The sequence below is a fragment of the Pipra filicauda genome, unplaced genomic scaffold (genome assembly GCF_003945595.2).
Source record: "Pipra filicauda isolate LSUMZ 115617 unplaced genomic scaffold, ASM394559v2 scaffold228_size1260155_pilon, whole genome shotgun sequence".
Lineage (NCBI taxonomy): Eukaryota > Metazoa > Chordata > Aves > Passeriformes > Pipridae > Pipra > Pipra filicauda.
In genome coordinates this window covers 1-19764 of record NW_024104341.1, presented here as the reverse complement: position 1 = coordinate 19764, position 19764 = coordinate 1, and the positions used below count along the sequence as shown (strand labels likewise).

The window sequence follows — 19764 nt, the reverse complement described above, 5'->3', positions numbered from 1 at the left end:
AGATCATAGAATTAGAATAATCTTGGAATAAAATGGGAAGTTTTCTGCCAATTTGATATGAGAAAAGGCATTTTTGGACTTTGATAAAGTTGAGGAGCCAATGCATGCATCTGGATTGCCGTTTTCTTACCAATTCTTCCCTTTGTTGCAGTTGGTGGGCAAATTCACAGGAATTAAATTACCTCACAAGAATTAAATCACCATTGCTCGTGCAGATCTTTTCTTCCCACCTGTAATCAGTTTTCTTGATTTACAGATGAGGCAGCTGTTAGTACAAATTCTTTCTTCATGTAGATACTGAGTGGGAGGGTAAAAGCACTGTGGCTGTAACTGTATTTCATCATTCTGTTGCTACTATTTGAATTTTTGTTTAAACACAAATGTTGCCCAGAAGGAAAATAGGCTGCATTTGGTAGCTTCAAGAAATAAAGGCAGTACACAAGGCATAGCTAGTTTCTGAAACATTAGAGAAACCCAGTAAAAGGTGAATATCCTAAAAGAAGGGTTAGGCAGCATTTATTTGTGCTTTCGCCCTTGCTGGGCTTTTGTGTTCCCTGCTTCTTTTTTACTTGTGTGCTGGCCCTTACATTTCAGTCGATACAAAATCAGGCAATCAGAATTGCTGCTAAAATAACTCTGAAGGTGTAAACCTGCAATAAAAGTTGTCTTAATCTGACATGTGTAAAAACACTCATGAATTCTGCTTAAAAGTAAATCAACAATAAATTCTTAATATATGCACAACCACAATGTATGAAATATTCAGTATATGCGGAATAAATATATTATTAATATTTTTTTTCAGCTAAAACCATGATACAGTGTTCTCCTGTCCAATCTTTTCCCTTTTATTTCCTTTTTACCCCCTAAATATATTCAGACCCTTTTTTCTGAGATGGTAGATTTATTTTTTTTTCTGTTTTGTGAAGGAAGAACATGTTTTCTGCACCTGGGAAGAAAAATAGTTTTTCTTCCAAAATACTTGAAAGCAACTGTCAAACATCTGATTCTATTAACGTTGCTTTTCTTTGGGCTTTGCATTAGGAGTGGGAGCCCAGCTTGTTCGCTTAGTGAATTTTCTTATTCAGCCACTGATTTGAGAACTGCTTCACGTGGTAAGAGATGGTAGTGTTATTGCATTAAGAAGTCATTAATTTTAGGCTGTCTCTTGTTTGTCTAGGTTTTTAGCCCGTTTTTTGGTAAAGATGGCAGCCAACAATGCAGTGCTGAACAGACTGGAGCAGAAGGGTGCAGAGGCTGATCAAGTCATTGAGTACCTCAAGCAACAAGTTGCTCTGCTCAAGGAAAAAGCTAGTAAGGAATTATCTTTCTTATGATAAACCTATTAACCAGGTGGTTAACAGTAAATGCTCATAGGAGAAAATGAGAACATTGGTGCTGTCAGCCTTTTAAGTGTGTTTCAAGTTCTCCAAGATAAACCTTGTGATAGAAGCTCGACTTCACTGTTGTGATTTGTGGGGGGTTTTTTGAAGCTGCTTATTCTGAAATATAAAAGGTATGGATAAGGAAGAATTAATGGCACAAACAGATGATGGAAATTTGATAGGACATGACTCCACTTGAAGGGAGAAAGGGAGTTGGAAGACTATAAGACTGTGCAGTATCCTGAATGTGTTACTGCTTTTTCACAACTATAGGATTCTCTCAAGAGTATCATACCTTCAGCTATGATATTTTGTATTTAACTGTATCAGTGAATTAAGATGTGCTGTATTACAAACATCTTCAAGGTTTTTCTAATAGGTTTCTTGGAGTTTTTTCTTGTGATTCTGTTTAGGGTACCGAGGAAATAGTCTATTGAGAGGCAATTTGATTACATGAGTGTTGTACAAGTGGCTATTTCAACAACAAAGAAGAGGATTCCAAAGTGTTTCTGATGACAAACCCCTTTTTTGCTATTTGACTCACCATGTTTCACTTTCCTTTAAACGGTCATTTTTAATGTGCCAACTCTAGTCTTGCAGGCATCTCTCCGCGAAGAGAAAAAGCTCCGTGTGGAAAATGCTAAACTGAAGAAGGAAATTGAAGGGCTGAAACAGGAGCTGATTCAGGCAGAAATCCGAAATGGAGGTGGGGAAAAATGTCCTATTCTCATACAAAGTAGATGTAGTTAGCAGAAAATGTGATCAAAACTATCTTAATTCTACTTGATTTTTATCTTTCTCTGTGACTCTGTGGCATTAGTCACAAATTCTGGATTTTCCTATGTTCCATGCCTATGACAAGTTACTTAATTCCAACATTTTAATAAGCTGCAAGTCTAACAGGTACATACACCAAATGTAATCAGGCATGGAACTAGTTCTGTGTATTTTTTTGTTCAGTCCCTTTCATAATAAGCCCTGAATCTGACTGATGACAGTGACTCCTTTTGATACCTTAGAAATTGCTGAATGTCTAATGCTTCTTGATACTATGAGTATCTAATCTAGCATGACTGCAAAATCACCATGGAAAATCAAGCCACAATGCAAAGTACAGATAGCCAGTGACTTATTAAAAAAACTGTGGTAATGTAAAATTAGAAACAATGTGTTTTGAATTTATGATTCCATGCTTTAGTAAGACCAGCCTTCCATTGGGCTTTCTCTTTCTTTACACTCCTCTGTGTACTTCTGTTCAGCTTGCGCCATCGTATATACTTCATATTAAAAAAGAAAAGAGAAAAAACCCCAAAACTGAAATGTTTCAGATCCACTGTGTTGTCTTTAAAATTATTTCCAAAAAAGTCTCTTTTGCCCTCAACAGCTATTGCTATTTTTACCCAGGCTGTCAGTATTGTAAATTGTTTGAGATAGTATCCAATGTAGCTGGATGCTAGCATTCAACTGTACTGAATGTTTTACTGGTAAAAACAACACATTCAGTCTTCAAAAAGATTAACATGTTGTAAATACAGAGAATTCTTTTCCTCTGTTGGGGACCAATAAAGCCCTTTCATGTACTAAACCAAACCATTAGTTTATATTTCTCTGTTGTCTGTTAGTCTGCAGCAGTTCTTGACAGGTATAGGGTATTTCACAGAATCTGTTGTGCTTCAGAGAGGTCTTAAGGTGTGTTGATCCAAGATGGGAAAGGAAATTAATACTTAGCTTGATATTCATCTTCTTTTATTTAGCCAGTTTATTTAAGTGATAGTAGGCCTAAATTCAAATATTTTCTTTTGAGGTAAATAGAAGATATATGTTACTTTGGAAGTACTAAGTAGTTGAGCACAGAAATTAAACAGTCACAGTACATCAAAAATATCATGAGATATTTTTCTGAAAATCTGAGAAACAGAGACTTTCCACAACTAGCAAGCAAGTGGTTGTTGGTACAACAAATCTCATACTTAAATGGTTTTAGACAGTTGTTTATAAGAATATAATTTGTGCAAATCACTTTAGTGTTGAAGAGAGCAAGCATCAACAAAGTGCGTGCAGTTCTTCAGGAAAGTCAGTGTCTGAAATGCAAAAAGAAACATATATGCAGAATGGAGAACTGTATTATATTGACACTAGAAGAATTTGTCAAACAGTCATTAATCATAGAACAGCCTGAGTTGAAAGGAACTTCAAAAGATCATGTAATCTATGCTTTCTTGGGAAAGGGAGCCTTGATGATACTGTCTAGTGCACAAATGATGCTTACCCAGCACAATCATTACGTAAAAAGCCTTAGTGAGATTCTTGAAGAGCAGACTGTAGAAGAGAGGTGATTCTTACCCTTTCATCTGTAAGACTGACAGTGAGGTGATGTCCAGAATTCTATATCAGCAGTTTAAAAAGAACTATGAAGGTCATATGGAGAATTTAGGAAAGGGAAGTGAGAAATTGACAAATCATGTTAGGGCTGCAGGTAGTTTCTTAGAATGTGGTTATTCAGGCTCAGTTTCTGAAGTTAATCAGAAAAAAGAGTTGAGGAGTGATCTGAATACAATATAAAAGTGATTTTATGCATAACTCATTTATGGAATAGTCTCCAGTATGACAAGAGCTAGTAGCTATAAACTGAAACTAGACAAACACAAATGGGAAATAGAGAATTGGGAGCAAAGATAACTAGATGTTGAAATAAACTACAAAAAGAAGTGATCTTTGCTTACATGTTCTCTTATGTTTAGCACTTTTTCCCATTTAAAAAATGTGTCGTCAAATGTTTGTTCTTAACTGATCATAATAATCATATATAGATTGAGTTCTGAAACATGTTCTGTAATGTGCTTCACTACTCAGCAGTTGTGGTTTAGGTATTTTAAGTAAAATTTTCAATTCTCTCTGCTTTTTTATTTATATTGGAAACTTAAATATGTTGGTGTTCGAAGTTCTGGTACTCCTCCTAACTTCTGTGGTTTTTTAATTTTAGTAAAGCAGATTGCAGTTCCTCCTGGTACAACCATTTCTACAGCTTCATTTTCAAATGATGTTCCACAACCTGCAGCAGTTGTATCATCTCCTGGTTCCAAAGATCAAATTAGAGGTGAAGATGAAGAAAAGAAAAAGAAAGAAAAAGTAGAAAAAAAAGGTACTTCACTTTTCTTACCTGTGATAGACAGTTAAGGTATTTAACTTATACAAGTGCTTTTGCATCATTTTGGGCACAGAAAAAATACCTTTCATACAGCTACAGTAGGAAAAGTCATGTGCTAGCTCTTAAATCTTGAAAGTACTTGAAGCTAATGAGAGCTGCCACGTAAGCTACAGATTCTTCCTTAAATGGGATACATGCCAAATGTTGTTTAATGTGACTGAAGTTCCTTATTTGAAAAAAAATCAGCAACAACAAAAAACAAGGCATGTCTGTTGGACAGTACTTTTGTGCAAGTGCATCTTGTATCTTAAACTCATGTTTTACAATCATTCTCTATGCAAATTTTTATTGATTTGCTATGAATAGATTTGTACAGCTTTTCAGAATTTGGATATTATGCTGATAGTGCGTTGAACCTCGTGTTTTTCTGGTGCGTTGTTCATAGGCTGTTATAAGCTATTTTATATTTTTTGATGTACTACAGCCTTTGACACATAATATTCCACAGACGCAATATTCCAGAGAGCTGTAAATATAAAAGCAGAGGCCACGTCATATCAGACAATTAACTGTTTTCCTCAAATATTCAGTGGCTACAAGTATTCAATTGGTAATGAAAAATAAAACTTCCTTATATATGATGAGAAATACAGTGACTTAAATATGGAAAGCAATCTATTTGACATTTTCCTTCCAGTGACTGTATTTAGAAAAAGGTGCAATACAGCATGAACATTAAATAGTAGCCCTGAACAGGCTATTTCTGTGGAGTTCAGCATCTCTTGTAGGTATAGTATTTAACAATTGAAGTAACCAATATGTAAAATTCATTTTTTAGTCTTGAAATTGATGAAGTGATGTAATATCTCAAATCCTTTTGCTTTCTGTCACCTATCTCATCTGTTTCTTCTCTGGTTATACTCATATTCTTTGTTCCATTTCTTGCAAACCTCATCTGTACAACTTCTCTGGGTATTGATTCTGGACTGACTCCAACACTGGCCAGAGGAGTGCATTTTTCTCCTTAGCCTGGGGCTTTGAAATGGATGTTTTCTGTGTATCTGTATATATATGCTATTGTAGTGGTTTGACCGTGGCTGGATGCCAGATACCCACTAAAGCCTCTCTCTCCCTCATGGGTTGAGATAAGAGCTGAGAGAGGTCACTTACTGATCACCATCATGGGCAAAACAAACTCAAAGTGGGGATATTAATTGAATTTATTACTAACTATGTCAGAGCAAAAGAGTGAGAAGTAAAATAATCTTAAAAACACCTTCCTCCCACCTCTGCTTCCTTTCATGTTCTCCCTCCTCCCCCCCAGCAGTGCAGTTGTTGTTTCTGCCGCTGCTCAGGGAGAGGAGTCCTTTCCCTGCTCCCATGGGATCCCTCCCACAGGAGACAGTCCTTGATGGACATCTCCAACAAGTCCATCCCTCGGTTCCTCACGAGACTGCTGTCCCGTGGGTCACTTCTCCATGGGGTGCAGTCCTTCACAAATGAGCCGTACCGACGTGGATCCCCCATGAATCCTACCCAGGGAAAACTTGCTCCAGTGTGGGCTCCTTTCTCCTTGGACTGCAGGTCCCCAGCAGGACCCTGCTCCATCTTGGGCCTCCCACGGGGTCACAGCCTTCTTCAGATATCCACCTGCTCCAGCATGGGCTTTTCCCTGGGCTGCAGGTGAGTTTCTGCACCCTGATGGTCCTCCCTGGGCTGCAGGGGCACAGCTGCCCCACCATGGTCTTCACCACGGGCTGGAACTCTGGCGCCTGGAGCACTCCTCCCCCTCCTTCTGCACTGACCTTGGTGTCTGCATTGTTGTTCACGTGTTCTCACTCTGCTGTTCCCTGGCTGGAATTCTTTCTGCGCAATAACTTTCCATTCTTAAATATGTTATCACAGAGGCATTACTATCATGCCTAATTGGATCGGCCTTGGCCTGCAGCAGGAATTCTGTCCTGGAGCCGGCTGGCATTGACTCCACCAGACAGGGGCAGCTTCTAGCAGCTTCTAACCGAAGCCACCCCTGTAGCCCCCCAGCTACCAAAACCTGGCCACAGAAACCCATACAGCCATGTACACATTTGCTGTGTTCTCTTTTCCTTATTCAATGACAGGCTTCATTCCTCTTGTAGAGAAACGTCACAGAGAACAGTGAGGAATGATACCAATGTTAAAGTTAACAGGTCTTTCAAATTATCTTAGATAGTATATATTAACTATTTTGATTTTTTCCCCCCCCAGTTTCTCTTTAATTATTGTATATATGATTGACGACTATATCAATAAAAACAATTACATTAAAAATACCCAGTTATAAACACTAGAGCTTTTCATTCATCATATATAAACTAAAATATTTTTGAAGAGCTATTGCTTATATTAAAAAAATACTGCCTTTTTATTACTGAATGCATTATTTAATTTCAAGCCTGTACTAGAACAATGATGAATGAATCAAATTGTGTGCTGTTTCTACTTTTCCTTTTTTGTTCCCTAAAGTAGGGAGTTTATATATTAATATATGTAAGCTATCTTGGATGAAAGAATAGCAGAACATACATTTTAAAGCACATTTTAGGCATTTCTTATCTCCCAGAGATTATAGTTGTTAAACAAATCTTGAATGTCTTCTAAACAGGAAGTTTACATACTTCGTTATGTACATACGTGCAAACAAACTGGATGTCACTTGCTCACCTTGAAAGGAATATCTAAATAGGCAGTTGAGTATGAGTAGTGCTGCTTCACTGTAATTTTATACTATACAGTGTCTTTGGGTGATGATCATGGGTAAAGACTCCACATCAGGGCAACCTTATAAACCATGAGAATTTTCACATACTAGTATATTTGGGAAGTGAAGAATGTTAGCTGAGGTTATCTTGAAGAGTTGCATTGCGGCTGTTACAGTGCGGTTGCAGTGACTTCACAGCTCCTGACTGTGAACAAATGCTCTTAAGCATTAGTAACCTGATGAATTGTGGTTGTCTGGTTTCCCTTTGCTGGTGAAACACCATGGAAGTGCTTACTGGTGGTAATTGCTGATTATTAAAACAAGACTATCAGGCTTTTGATATGGCCTTTGGCAGAGTGTATATGTCACTTACATACAAGTTAACTACACTTAAGTTCAGGATGGCTTCACTTTACAAACAGGAAAATACCTCTGTCCTACAGTGGTAATTACTTGGGGTATCAATCTAAATTGAAGTGTGTATGATGATTCACCACTGGAAACTGGTAATAGAGGTGCTATCTCTTTACTCTTTTTTTCAGTTTTACACTGAATTTATGCTTATTTCTGAGACTGTAGCTCACTTTTCCCTTGCAATAGTCATGTACATTAGTTGTACTTTTTTAATGTTTATTTCATGAACAAAACTTTCTTTAATAGGTGAAAAGAAGGAGAAGAAACAGCAACCAGCTGCTGGAAGTAGTGATGCGAAACCTGTAGATGTTTCTCGTCTGGATCTTCGTGTTGGCTGCATTATCACTGCTGAAAAGCATCCGGATGCAGACACTCTGTATGTTGAACAAGTGGATGTTGGTGAAGGAAGCCCGAGGACTGTTGTCAGTGGTTTAGTGAAGCATGTTCCTCTGGAAAAGGTATTGATAAAATTATTCACTGAGAGCTTTTCCTTTCCTAAAGTATCTTAAGATCTTCATCTGTTTTTAGGATAGGTTTTCATTCTGTTAAAAGATTAATACAGTCATGAAAACAAAAATAAAATGCAGATGGAAGTAATGCTTAACAACATTTGCCAGAAAACAGAGAAGTACCCTTACCCCAAATTAGTTCCTTTCTGCTTGCAGTGTTTCTATCCTGGGATCTTATTCTGATTCCTCCACTATTGGTACACAGTGGGCTCCTAAACCAAACAGATGTGACTTTCCCTTTAGGTTTCCTACTATGTAGTAGAGAAATCATAACTTTTTTTGCTATGATCCAAACTTTTGAAACCTTTGCCTTCCAATTCTCTTTTATAGCCTCTTGAAATATTTGGCATGAAGTAAAGCAAAGAGCATGTAAATTTAACTTAGCTGGCAATGAGTAGCTTAAACAACAGTGGAATACAAAATGCATATTTTTACTTCCTTGTACGGAACAGAATCTGCCACTATGCTCTTTTTAGTTGATACTCTTTTGTGTTTGACAGGCATAGTTTATAGATGCCTTGTGAACGACCTAAGGCTTCAAGATTAAATCCTCCTTTCACACCTCTTTTAGAGGGTGGGAGGAGTTGACTGAAGGCTGCTTCTAAATTCAGATGCAAACTTGGCATTTAAAACAGTGTTGTGTAGAGCAACTGCAAAATGGATCATGAAGAAATTGATCTTAGCGTGGAAAAGCTACACTTTGTCAAATGTCTTTTCAATCCCTATTCACTCTCTGTCCCCATGGTAAAACTGCAAATGTAGGAGGCAATTAAAATTGTAATGGTTGTTTTTATGCTACAGAAAGTTATTGAACCTAAAAAAATATAACAGTAAAATAATACTGTAACTACTCTGCACTGATCACCTGATAGCGTCCAGTTACTGATACGCAGTGGGCAAAATTTGAAATTGCTCATTTTTAGCAGTCTGCTTTCAAGAAAGTGTGTAGAAAAAAAAATCTTAAAAGCTTTTCTAAATAGACTTACAAACATGAAGTGTCTACAACAAAATGGCAGTTAAGTGTCTTTTCTCTTTAACCTTCTTTCACTTTGGAAAAATAATCTGAAGTACTCATTAACAGAGAATTAGGGATCATCCTCACATGTTCTTTGAGAACACTTGATTTGCGTGTCTGTTTTTAGTTTTGGCAAGTCTCTATTAAGACAGTAAATTCTTAGGGGCAAGATTCCATCTTTTTGTGTTTTTTTGAAGTGTTCAAAAATGGCATGTGTCTACTGCCATATATTTAAATAAAAATGTATCCATCAGATCAAGCACTGTAGCTATAATTCACAAAAAATTCATCTGTTCATGATTTCATTGTTTGATGTGGTAATTTAGCAGTGTTTGAGGCTGTAGTATTTGTATCATCTGATGTTACTTTTGGTTAGGAAGCACAGTATGTATCTTCACTAACATTTCAGTAAGCAGTGCGAGTTATTTATGGGTGTTAAAACTTCTTGCATGCCTACTTTATATGTGATATGCTGTGGTTTTGTTCACATGGTGCTGAAGCCACGTCAGCAGTTGCACCCTTAAGTATCGTGTACAGATGTGTCATCAGTAACAGGGATATGGAAGGATATTGGCATGAGATGGACCATGCCAATGCTGAGCTCGAAAGAGCAGCAGCTGGGGACAGTTGGAGAACTGTCAGTTGAAATATCAGTAGGAATTGACAGCTCTTCTGCCACTGCATTTGGCTTTTTGAAGTGGATCTCTGTGTGTTCCTGGTGTCAATACCTGTGTCAGGCAATCATTCTTGAAATGCAGACAATTCTCAAGTGTCGCTTTTTGAAACCTCCTAAAATCCCCTTTAATCTAAGAGAACCTCATCTCACTGATTAGAAGTGAAGGACAAAAATGCAGGACATGTATCTTAAACTTAGCAAGAAGAGGAAAGGCCACTGTTGGCCTCCAGAAACACTGTTCTACAGCTATTCATTGCAAGAGGGTACATTACAATTATATCTGTTATGAACTATATTGTCTGATTTTTATAGCGGTAACTCCTTTTTTCCACTTAGATGGCTTGAATTTTTTTGTGTTGTCCATGCAGGAATTAACAAGTACTGGAATTTGTTTCTTTCTCTTAGATAGAAAGGTGATAATATTCTTTATACATACTCCTAATCTTCTAATTTTCTTGATCTAGTCTGCAGAGAGAACCTGTTTCTAAGAATCCTAAAGAACAATGCCTAAATCATGACTGTGAACTTACTGACGCATTCTGTGTGATGTGAGACACCCTTCTTAAAGAAAACCACTTTTTTCCTTAGCTTTTGTAGCATTCTGCTTCAAGGCTATATTAAAATCTACTGTTTCTTTTCAGACATGAAGCAAATAGAAATATCTATTACCAAACTTGTAACTTGTGTTTGCTGGCGAATTTAAGATCCAGAGAAACATGCAATAGATTGAGGATGGCTTTTTGTTGCTGTTGGCATTTCAACTTGCTCTGGTTTTAGAAGAATCAGCATATTGGTTTTAATTGTATTCACTAGCCATTGCAGTCTGTCATGGAATCTTATATTGAAATATATTTGGCTGATAGTTAGTTTTACAGGCAACTTCAAGGATTATCTAAGAAAAAGAACAATTTAACACTTGTGCTTCAACTATAAGGCCTTGGCTTTTCTGTATGGTAAACTTTGGAGTTCACTTTTCCTCATTTTAGTTTCTTTGCCTTATTTCTCCTCTTTCATCCCTCTTGATTCTACCAATGTTTTGGGAAAATACATAGTTTCATTCTGCATATGAAGTAGCTATGTGTCCAACAACTGCACCACTACACATTTTTGCTGAAACTAAATCAGTTTCTTACTAGTTGAGTTGTCAGTTTTGAAGTTCCTGGAATTCTGAAACGAAGCATTGACTCTTCAAAAGGCCCGCAGAGGTTGTGACTGTTTCAAGGATATTACATTTGCATTTCTTTTGCCTATTCTCAGCTCATTTATTTACCAGAGATCTCTGGAGATGACAGGCCTTACCAGTTCCTTGTGGACATAGACTTGCCTCTGTTTGTGACCTTTTGAGTGTAGGGATTTGTCTTAGTGTTCTTAACTAGAATTTGCTTCACTCAACATACGCGGAACAAAACATACACTTACTGTTTATCACCTGCTTTTCAGTAACACCCTGTATTTCTGATAGAACTTCTCATGTACTGAGAAAGGGAGTCAGGTTTTTTCCTTTTTTTATTTTTTACTTTCTTTTCTTTCTGCTCAGTCTTATCTGTCAGGAAACTACCCAATTTATTTTTGCAGTTACTTTTGAAAAACTAGATTTTGTTTTGTTCCTCTACAGAGTTACAGAGAGCGACCAGTAGAATTCAGCAGAATAACTGGATCTGACTCTTAGTAGCTGACACATTTCAGGGTTTTATTTGCCATATACTTTAAAAAAAAATCTCATAAGAGCAATGCGGGTAGAATGATACCTGAACATTACTTTCCTTGGTGGTTCATAAACGAAATTTTTTTAGCTTATTATGCACAGATACAAAAAGTCTGCTTTTGTAACTGATGCCCTATTTTCTAGAAACATTACAAGTAAGTTCCTTCTATAAAACTAGCACAACCAGTTAAAAAAACCCCCAAAAACCAAAATCCCAAAGTAAAAACTTTTGCATTGTTTGGAAGCATTTATTGAGGTCTAGTTACTTTTTTGCTTCTTTACTTAGGGTATAGTCCTGTATCTGAAGATATTTTAAAAATTGAGCCATTTTTAGTAAAAAGTGAAAAAAACCAAGCTCAAAATCAGTGTTCTAGTTTCGGACGAACATCTTGGGGTGGATTTTTCTTTTTGTTTTATAAAATAGTTATTTTACCTTGTGGGTTTTCTTACCATTTATTTGTGAAATCAGTGCATATATCTTAGTATTAGAGCAGTTTTTCAAAAGCGTTTGAAGATACTTCCAGGTAAAAGTGATGGAATACTCAGTGTTTGAAATGTTCATAAATACTTGTTTATTTAAGAATAGGAATCTTTTCATGCAGAAATTTCATGGAGTATATATAAACATTTGGGCCGTTGTGATAGGAGAGAAAGGAATGATGCGATGCTAGTTTTGTCTTCTGTTAATTTGATAAAGATGATGATGTCCATTTCTGCATTAATGCAGTCTGGTTTGTCAATTGTATAATCTGTAATAAAAAAGCAATGTTCTAAAGTCCAGAATTTTTTCCAGTTAATCAAAACTAAAGTTGAATACCAAATGCAGAAATCTTGCTTTTTTTATTATATATATCCATTCACTAATTGTTATTCAGTGCTAAATAATGCTACAATTTGCATTTAAGTAACTGACATGTTACAGCTGTTTCTCGTGTTTTGGGCTATTTATATCCGTAGCAATAACTCTAAAATATTTTCAGTCAATGGGCTGCCTTGGAACTTATGCAAGATCAACTTTTCCTTATAACTACTTTGTTTTGTTTACCTATATTTTTGCTTTTTAAAGTGTTCTACTTGGAGAATATATGATCAAATATTTTAAATATTGCATGAGTTTTATTAATTATTAATCCTGCAGGTTTGGTTTGAAGTTTGTATTGTAATGCACAAAGACCAAAATCTAGAAATATGAAATAGTAAAAATAATGTGCACTAGTAGCATGGGAATTAATACATCCTTGCTTTATCTCTTAAGAATGTTCAGGGTTTCATTTTTAATAAGTTTGAAAGAGTAGTTTGTTATGTAGTCTAAGGCGTGGCAGTTTTCTATAACAAAGTATGTTGTCTCATTTACTATTATAATTTTTAATAAATTAAAACAACGAAGGGAGAAACCTATTTTTACAGGCTTGCTCTAACAAACTGCAATGTACAGCATATACAGCCATTTTCAGTGGTTAAAAAAAATTCAAAGGTTTTGGGTTGAATAAGTGTTTAAATTAAATTTTAGATGGAAGTGAGCTCATTACGTAAAACAGCTATACGCTTCCAATAGACAAATTGGAATTTTTGCCTGTGAGCTAGCCTAATTCGTAGAGTGTTTTTGTTCTTATTAAATAGAAATTGTTTGATTAATATTGCTAAATTGAAAGTGGACTGAAATGGAGGTCTAGAATGAGTAAAGATGGAATGCAGGTGAAATGCTTCACCTGGTTTTTGGATTTCTGAATTCCATATTTTATATTTACGTGATAAGTATGTCACATTTTGGCATTTACTCCATTATTCATTGGCCAGCTCTTAGGTGGTTTAAATGTTATTTGTTACTGGTGTCCAGGCATTAAAATTGTGAAACTGTTGCACATGCTTCTCTCATGCTTCTCGTGTCATGTTCAAATCTCTTCATTGTAATTCTTTTGTTATAATAAAATAATGGGAGTTCCCAAAAACATGTGGCATCTTAGGTACACATATCCTTCTGTTTTCCTCCCCCAAGATGCAGAATCGGATGGCAATACTACTCTGTAACTTGAAGCCTGCAAAAATGAGAGGAGTAGTATCGCAAGCAATGGTGATGTGTGCCAGCTCCCCAGAAAAGGTGGAAATTCTAGCACCCCCCCCTGGAGCAGTACCTGGGGACAGAATCACTTTTGAAGGTTTTCCTGGTAAGTAGGTATTCAGGAAAATGGTGAAACCACATATGCCAAGGTGACTTCATAGTTGACGCACATAAAACAGCTTTTTAAAGCTGGTTGTGTTTGTTGTTGAAATTTTCTGAATTAGTTATATTAATATTTTTTATTCTTAGTGTGCTAATATTGTGTAAATGAAGGATTGAAAATACTTAACCATCTGTCAAAAAATTGTAACTTGAAAAATTGTATAGAACTTAAATGTAAAATACCCAGCTCCCTTAAGTCGCAGTAAGTATTTCAGCTTTTGAAATGTGCGGATAAATGTATTTGCACTTTGCAGGTTACAATAAGCAAATGTAAAGCATCTTTCCCTGTGTCTCAGGGCAAGTGTTGAAGTCATAAGTTCTTCATTCCAGCTTCTCTCTATTAAGGAAAGTGTCAGAACTTCAGGTAGCTTTTTTTTTTTCTTGAGGAAGAAGGGATAAGAGAGGATAGGTGTGGGGGAGTGGAAATCTGTTCATGAGAGAAGCCTGTAAGATTCAAAACACCAGGGTTTGTTAGTTTATCTGGGAGGAAGTGTCTTTTTAGGTCCCAAAACACAGACATTGGGCTTCTTCCCACTTAATTAAATCAATAAATCCATTTTATTTTCAGACTATAAATAAGAACTTAATCAAATTTAAACTTTCTCAAAAGATGATTTTCATCCTTTTTTCCACCTCCCTCTTGACTAGGAAATGATTAGTTTCTGACTGCATTTTGGGAACTCAGGCATCATAGGTGTAGCATACTGGTGAATGCTTCCTCCTAGCCAATGAATGCCAGTTCATTATTATCACAGTCAGGCAGATCAGCTTCTCATTGCTGTATTGTTAGCACTGTTATTTTTATAATGGTTATAGGTGTTTTCATCAGGAGGTACTGGTCCACTAGGATTCCAGTAAGAAGGGCACCCAGACTCTGTAAAGTGTCATTTAAAGTGGTGTTTATTGAAGCTGATCCTGAAAAGAGGGACTAGTATAAATAATCTTATGTAGCACAGATACAACCTCCTTTCTGCTTGAAAGGAGGTTGTAGCCAGATGGGTGTCGGTCTCTTCTCCCAGGCAACCAGCAGTAGGACAAGAGGGCATGATCTTAAGCTGTGCCAGGGGAAGTTTATGTTGGATATTAGGAAGAAATTTTTACAGAGAGAGTAATCAGTTATTGGAATGGGCTGCCCAGGGAAGTGGTGGATTCACCGTTCCTGCAGGTTTTTAAGATGAGATTGGATGTGGCACTTAGTGCCATGGTCTGCTAACCATGGCAGTGTTGGATCGAGGATTGGACTTCATGATTTCGGAGGTCTTTTCCAACCCAGTTGATTCTGTGATTCTATGAATGCACATACAGCAAGCTGTGTACTCTCTGTCCATGAGGAGAGTTTCCCCTCTTTTGGTATTTCGAGCTATTGTTGTATTTTCTGACATATTGCGACTGTCAAGCAGAAAGGAAGTTCATGTGAGAACTTGATGCTTCCCTGTTCCCTAAAGGTGAGGATACACAAGTGGCTCAGTTGCTGGTACCATGTGGGAGCTACCTGCAGGCTCCTCTGTTACAATCAGCTGCTTAGATTTATCCTGCACCCTAGGAATTTGTGCAGCATAATCCAAGCCCAGACCTACTCAGGTCAACTGTTACGATCACAGAAGTCATGATGAATAGGGCTCTTCTGGTCAGGATAACTGCATCACTTTAGCTTAAAAAAGAAAGTGGTCTAACTCCCAGTATTTACCATACTGGGTAGAGTTGTCTCTGCGTGCATTTATCAACAAAGTATTCATCTTCAGGATGAATTTGTTGCTCAAAAGTTGGCTTTCACATGTGAGAAATGGTGTAGCTTTCTATTTTCTATATAGAACCATATTAACCTTTTAAAGCTATTGCACCTCTGACAATTTCTAGCTGTACAACAGTGTTTTTATTTATGAACCTCTTGGCAAGCTGTATGTCCCTGAGAATAGCTCAGTTGTTCAGAGAATGGTGCTAATAACGCCAAGGTTATGGGTTTGATTCCCATACGGACCATTCACTCGAGTTGAACTTGATGATCCTTGTGGGTCCCTTCCAACTCAGAATGTTCTGTGAAATCTGTGAAATTTTGCATGAAATACCTTTCATAAATACAAATGTATATAGGTATTTTTAAACTTCTTGTGAGTGAAACTGTGATGCTCTAAAAAATGTATTTTGGTTGGAATATGATAAAGGAAGCAATGCTCTATCTAAGGTGTCTATGAAACAGAAGTGTACCTCAGCTTGGTGTGATGTTATGCTCCAATTGAAAATACTTTAAATAATACTGTATTTAAGAAGGAAATCAGTCTGGCAGCTTTATTTTTTCAGTTTTAGTTTCCTGTATTAAAAATATACCAAGCTTACTAGCTGAGATGCAGAATGGCTAAGCTATACTGAGATCTTAAAGCCTTCAGCAGTTGCATTGACTAAATTGTAGGAATACTCATAACTTCTAGTAGTTATCTTTAGTAAAGATAGATTAAATGTTGAATGTGTGACCTTTTTTACATGCAAGGATACACTCATGGTGCTTTCTACTGCTGTGGAAATGGATGTGCAAGAGAGAGCATCAAATTGTAGAGTAAACATTTGTAGAGCATAAGGCCTGCAAAATGATATACAAATTAACCTAGACATGTGGCATTTTTGAGGGGTGGAGGGTCTTTTGTTTGCTTTTGTCTAAGATATAGCCTTACTCCAAGCTTATATCTCAAGTAGCTTTGTATACTTGGCATTTGAAAGTAATGTGAGAGCAGGTAGTAGTGCTATTTTGCATTGTGTGCTAGTATACGAGTTCACCAGCATATCTGTTCTTGCACATGAGTAATGAGGTAAGTTTTATCTAAGTAATTGACCTGTTTAATTCCGGTTGTTTTTGGTTGGGTGTTTGGTGGGTTTTTTTACAGTGGCAAAAAACTTTTCCTAGAGCAAATCAGTTATAGAAAATTTCTCCTAAATTATTCCCATGCGTTAAGGTATACAGACGTTGTGTTGACATTTTGATTCTTAAAAGGCATAGAATAAGCTAAAGGTTGTATATAAGTTGTACTAATTCTGAAGTTATGACCTGCAGCCAGTGATACCAAGGTTTTGTATGCTTTGTATCAGTTCCCTTCTCACAGGGAGCCAAAGACATGAAGCTCTGATAAGGGCCAAATGTAGTCTTTTACAACCCCTTTGCGAAGTGTATATATCCAGGGCTATAGATTGTAGTCTGAAATATGGCAGCTGTTTCCTAATATTTTGTAAAGAGCTGCTCAGAAACAGTTATAGGGGTGAGACTAAAGCTAATAATTGACTTTGAAAATATACCTAATGCTTAATAGTACAAAGTAGAGTGATCTGTCTCCTACTTACATAAAACTTACTTCAAAGAATTTTAAGACTTGTGATTTTATTATCTTGAAGTGAGTAGAAAAATGCAAGGAAAAAAAGCACTGGTGGATGGAGACTTAGAAAATCACACTGACATCTGCCTCTAACTTTATTTGTTGTTTACTTGTCTTTCGCATGTTACTGTTGTTAACACGGTTCTTTGATAAAGTTTTTGTTTGCTTTAGAGTTTTTAATTTCTTTTGTCTAGGAACTAAGATTGTTGCCATTTACCTTCTTGTCCGGGTGATTAACAACACTTTGGTTGGTTGAGGTTTTTTCTGGTTTGTTTTTTTTTTGTTTGTTTGTTTGAGTTGGGGTTTTTGTTTTGTATGGGGTTTTTTGTTGTTGTTTTGTGGGTAGTTTTTTGGTGTGTTTTTGTGTATTTTGTTTGGCTTTTTTGTTGGGTTTGTTTGGTTTGGGGTTTTTTGTTTGGTTTATTGTTTGGTTTTGTTTGGGGGTTTGTTTTGTTGGTTTTTTATATTGCTGAGGTGAAGAAACTTATTGAGAGACTGGAAAACTGTTTCTAAATTTTTAATGGGATTGTATGTCTGTATCTTCTAGTCACTCACCTTTTCTGTGCGAAAATCTCCCTCTTCTTAGCTGCTCTCACCTTAAAGATCATCTGGCACTTCACTGATAGTGTTATGAGGAGGGTAGACTCCTTGCTATGTCAGATGTCATTTAACTTCACTGCTTAATTCTAACCATTTTTCTAACCATAACAACCAAATATTTTTAGAAGAGTAATTTTAAAGCATAAAGATTTAGTTTGAGTACTCGAACTTGAAAGAACAGATGGGTCTTATTTTATTTTGAAGTATGAAAGCCTATGAAGTAACAGAAGCACCAGCAGCAACAATTACAGCAACTCTAAAACACACACACAGCTGTCTATCAAGCAGCTTGGAATCAAGTCATTTTTAACCCTTTTCTCTCCACGGTACAAAGTATTCATATGAGATACAGACTAATTTGCTTTGGCCATTTTAGTCAAAGTAAACAAATGGTATCTTGTTGCAAACTGATTAAACTTTTCTGCAGCAACTGGAGAGTTTTCCTAAAACCATCGTGAGTGTTATAGAGGAGTGATTTGATAAGCAATGCTGTTGCCTGGAGGAGTGTTCTTTGTTTTTGTTTATTTGATGTTTTTGCCCTTAGTGGAACTTTAACACTGTTTCATGCTCTAGTACATGAATCTTCAAGATCTGTTGTTTTGGGGTTTTTTGCATTAAGAGCTTTCTCAAACTTTTATTCACCTTTAGCAGAAAAGGTTTGATTTTTAAACCACAGACAAATGATTCCATTGTATGTCTGTAGATACTATAACCTCCTATTCAGTAATTGCCGTAAGACAACAATAATGCTTGTCTATTTCAAAGCTACCTGTGAAATCTTATTTCTGATAGCAGTATAATTGATGCTTCGATGCCAAAGGAACCAAAAATCCTTTAAGTTGTATAATTAAATTATCGTTCTGGTCTAAGAATCACTGGCAATTTAGTTAATTACTGTCTCTTTAAAAAAGAAAAAAGTGGTAAAACTGGAGTGCGATGGTTAGCCTGTAGTTAGCAGGTTTCTTTAATCAAAGAATGACTTTGATGCATGGATGTTTTCCGTGACTTTCATAGTTATAGTCCACAGTGAGGTAAGTGGCATTAATTTTTCATAAATTCGCACATCCCTGTGTCCTTTTGCCCCTTCTTGTGCTGAGATATATTCCTTCAGTAGTTTTTGAGCTGTTACAAAGTGGAGAGGTTTCTTGCTTATTATGAGAATTTAATTCATAACATTGAAACTGCTAGACTGAATGACATGTTTAATAAAATTTGGGACCTCTTATTTGGCCTTTTTATGTAAACAGCGTGGGAAGCTAATAAAGCTATTAAAAGCTTCAATTTATTTTATTTATAGAAACCCTTCTAAAGAAATATTTTCTGGGAAGAAGGAATGCAGTGAGGAGAAGGCATAGGAAAATGCACAGCCTAAAGCTCTGGTAGTATTTAAAATTGATGCCTTTGCTAATCTAATATGAGTTCACCACAGATCCCAAGGGAGCTTGATGCAGGATTCCAAAGAAATTTATTAACATCCAAAGTGTGTTTTTTATAATAAAAGTCAGGGGTTTTTCTTAATGAAAAAAACCCCATGTGCTTTTTTTATATTTGAAGAGGGGAAAGAAAATGCACAGTGGATCACTTAGCATTCTGTTTAATGATTTTGTATGCATTCACTTTGATCTAAACCCACGTCTGCTTTGTTCATGAACTTGAGCATTGAGCAGGATTTTTATTTTTGTGAAAATGCACAATTAGCTCTAAGTGTTTAATAATTTTTATTTAATAATTTTTATTTAATAGTGTCATTATTTAAGTAATTTATTTCAATTTCTTCAGGTTTAATATTAACTATAAATGTTACATAGAGATAATTGTTAATGTTAAGTGCCCTCTGGTAGTGAAATAACTTGACTGCATTATTGAATGCTGCTCTGGTAATGCTAGCTTCTTTCACAGAAAAATCTGGCCTGGTCTGCTTCTCTTACAAAATTACAGATAAAGAAACTACAGAAGTTAGACCAATCTACAGGAAGAAATGACACAGTTTTG

The 19764-nt window shown here is 36.3% G+C and overlaps 1 protein-coding gene across 4 annotated transcripts in view; it reads left to right on the top strand.

Annotated features, from left to right (window-relative positions):
* Positions 1-19764, top strand: part of AIMP1 (aminoacyl tRNA synthetase complex interacting multifunctional protein 1) — a 37052-nt gene extending 17288 nt beyond the window's left edge. For 2 of the 4 annotated variants that reach the window (XM_039381509.1, XM_039381511.1), the window contains exons 2-7: positions 1181-1314; positions 1978-2091; positions 4369-4527; positions 7934-8145; positions 13589-13757; positions 19070-19497. In XM_039381509.1, coding sequence (XP_039237443.1) covers positions 1181-1314; positions 1978-2091; positions 4369-4527; positions 7934-8145; positions 13589-13757; positions 19070-19155 — 874 coding nt within the window. In that variant the 3' untranslated portion in view covers positions 19156-19497. Of the gene's footprint in view, positions 1-1180; positions 1315-1977; positions 2092-4368; positions 4528-7933; positions 8146-13588; positions 13758-19069; positions 19498-19710 lie in introns of those variants that run through there. The other 2 variants (XM_039381510.1, XM_027734631.2) reach the window with 2 other exon arrangements.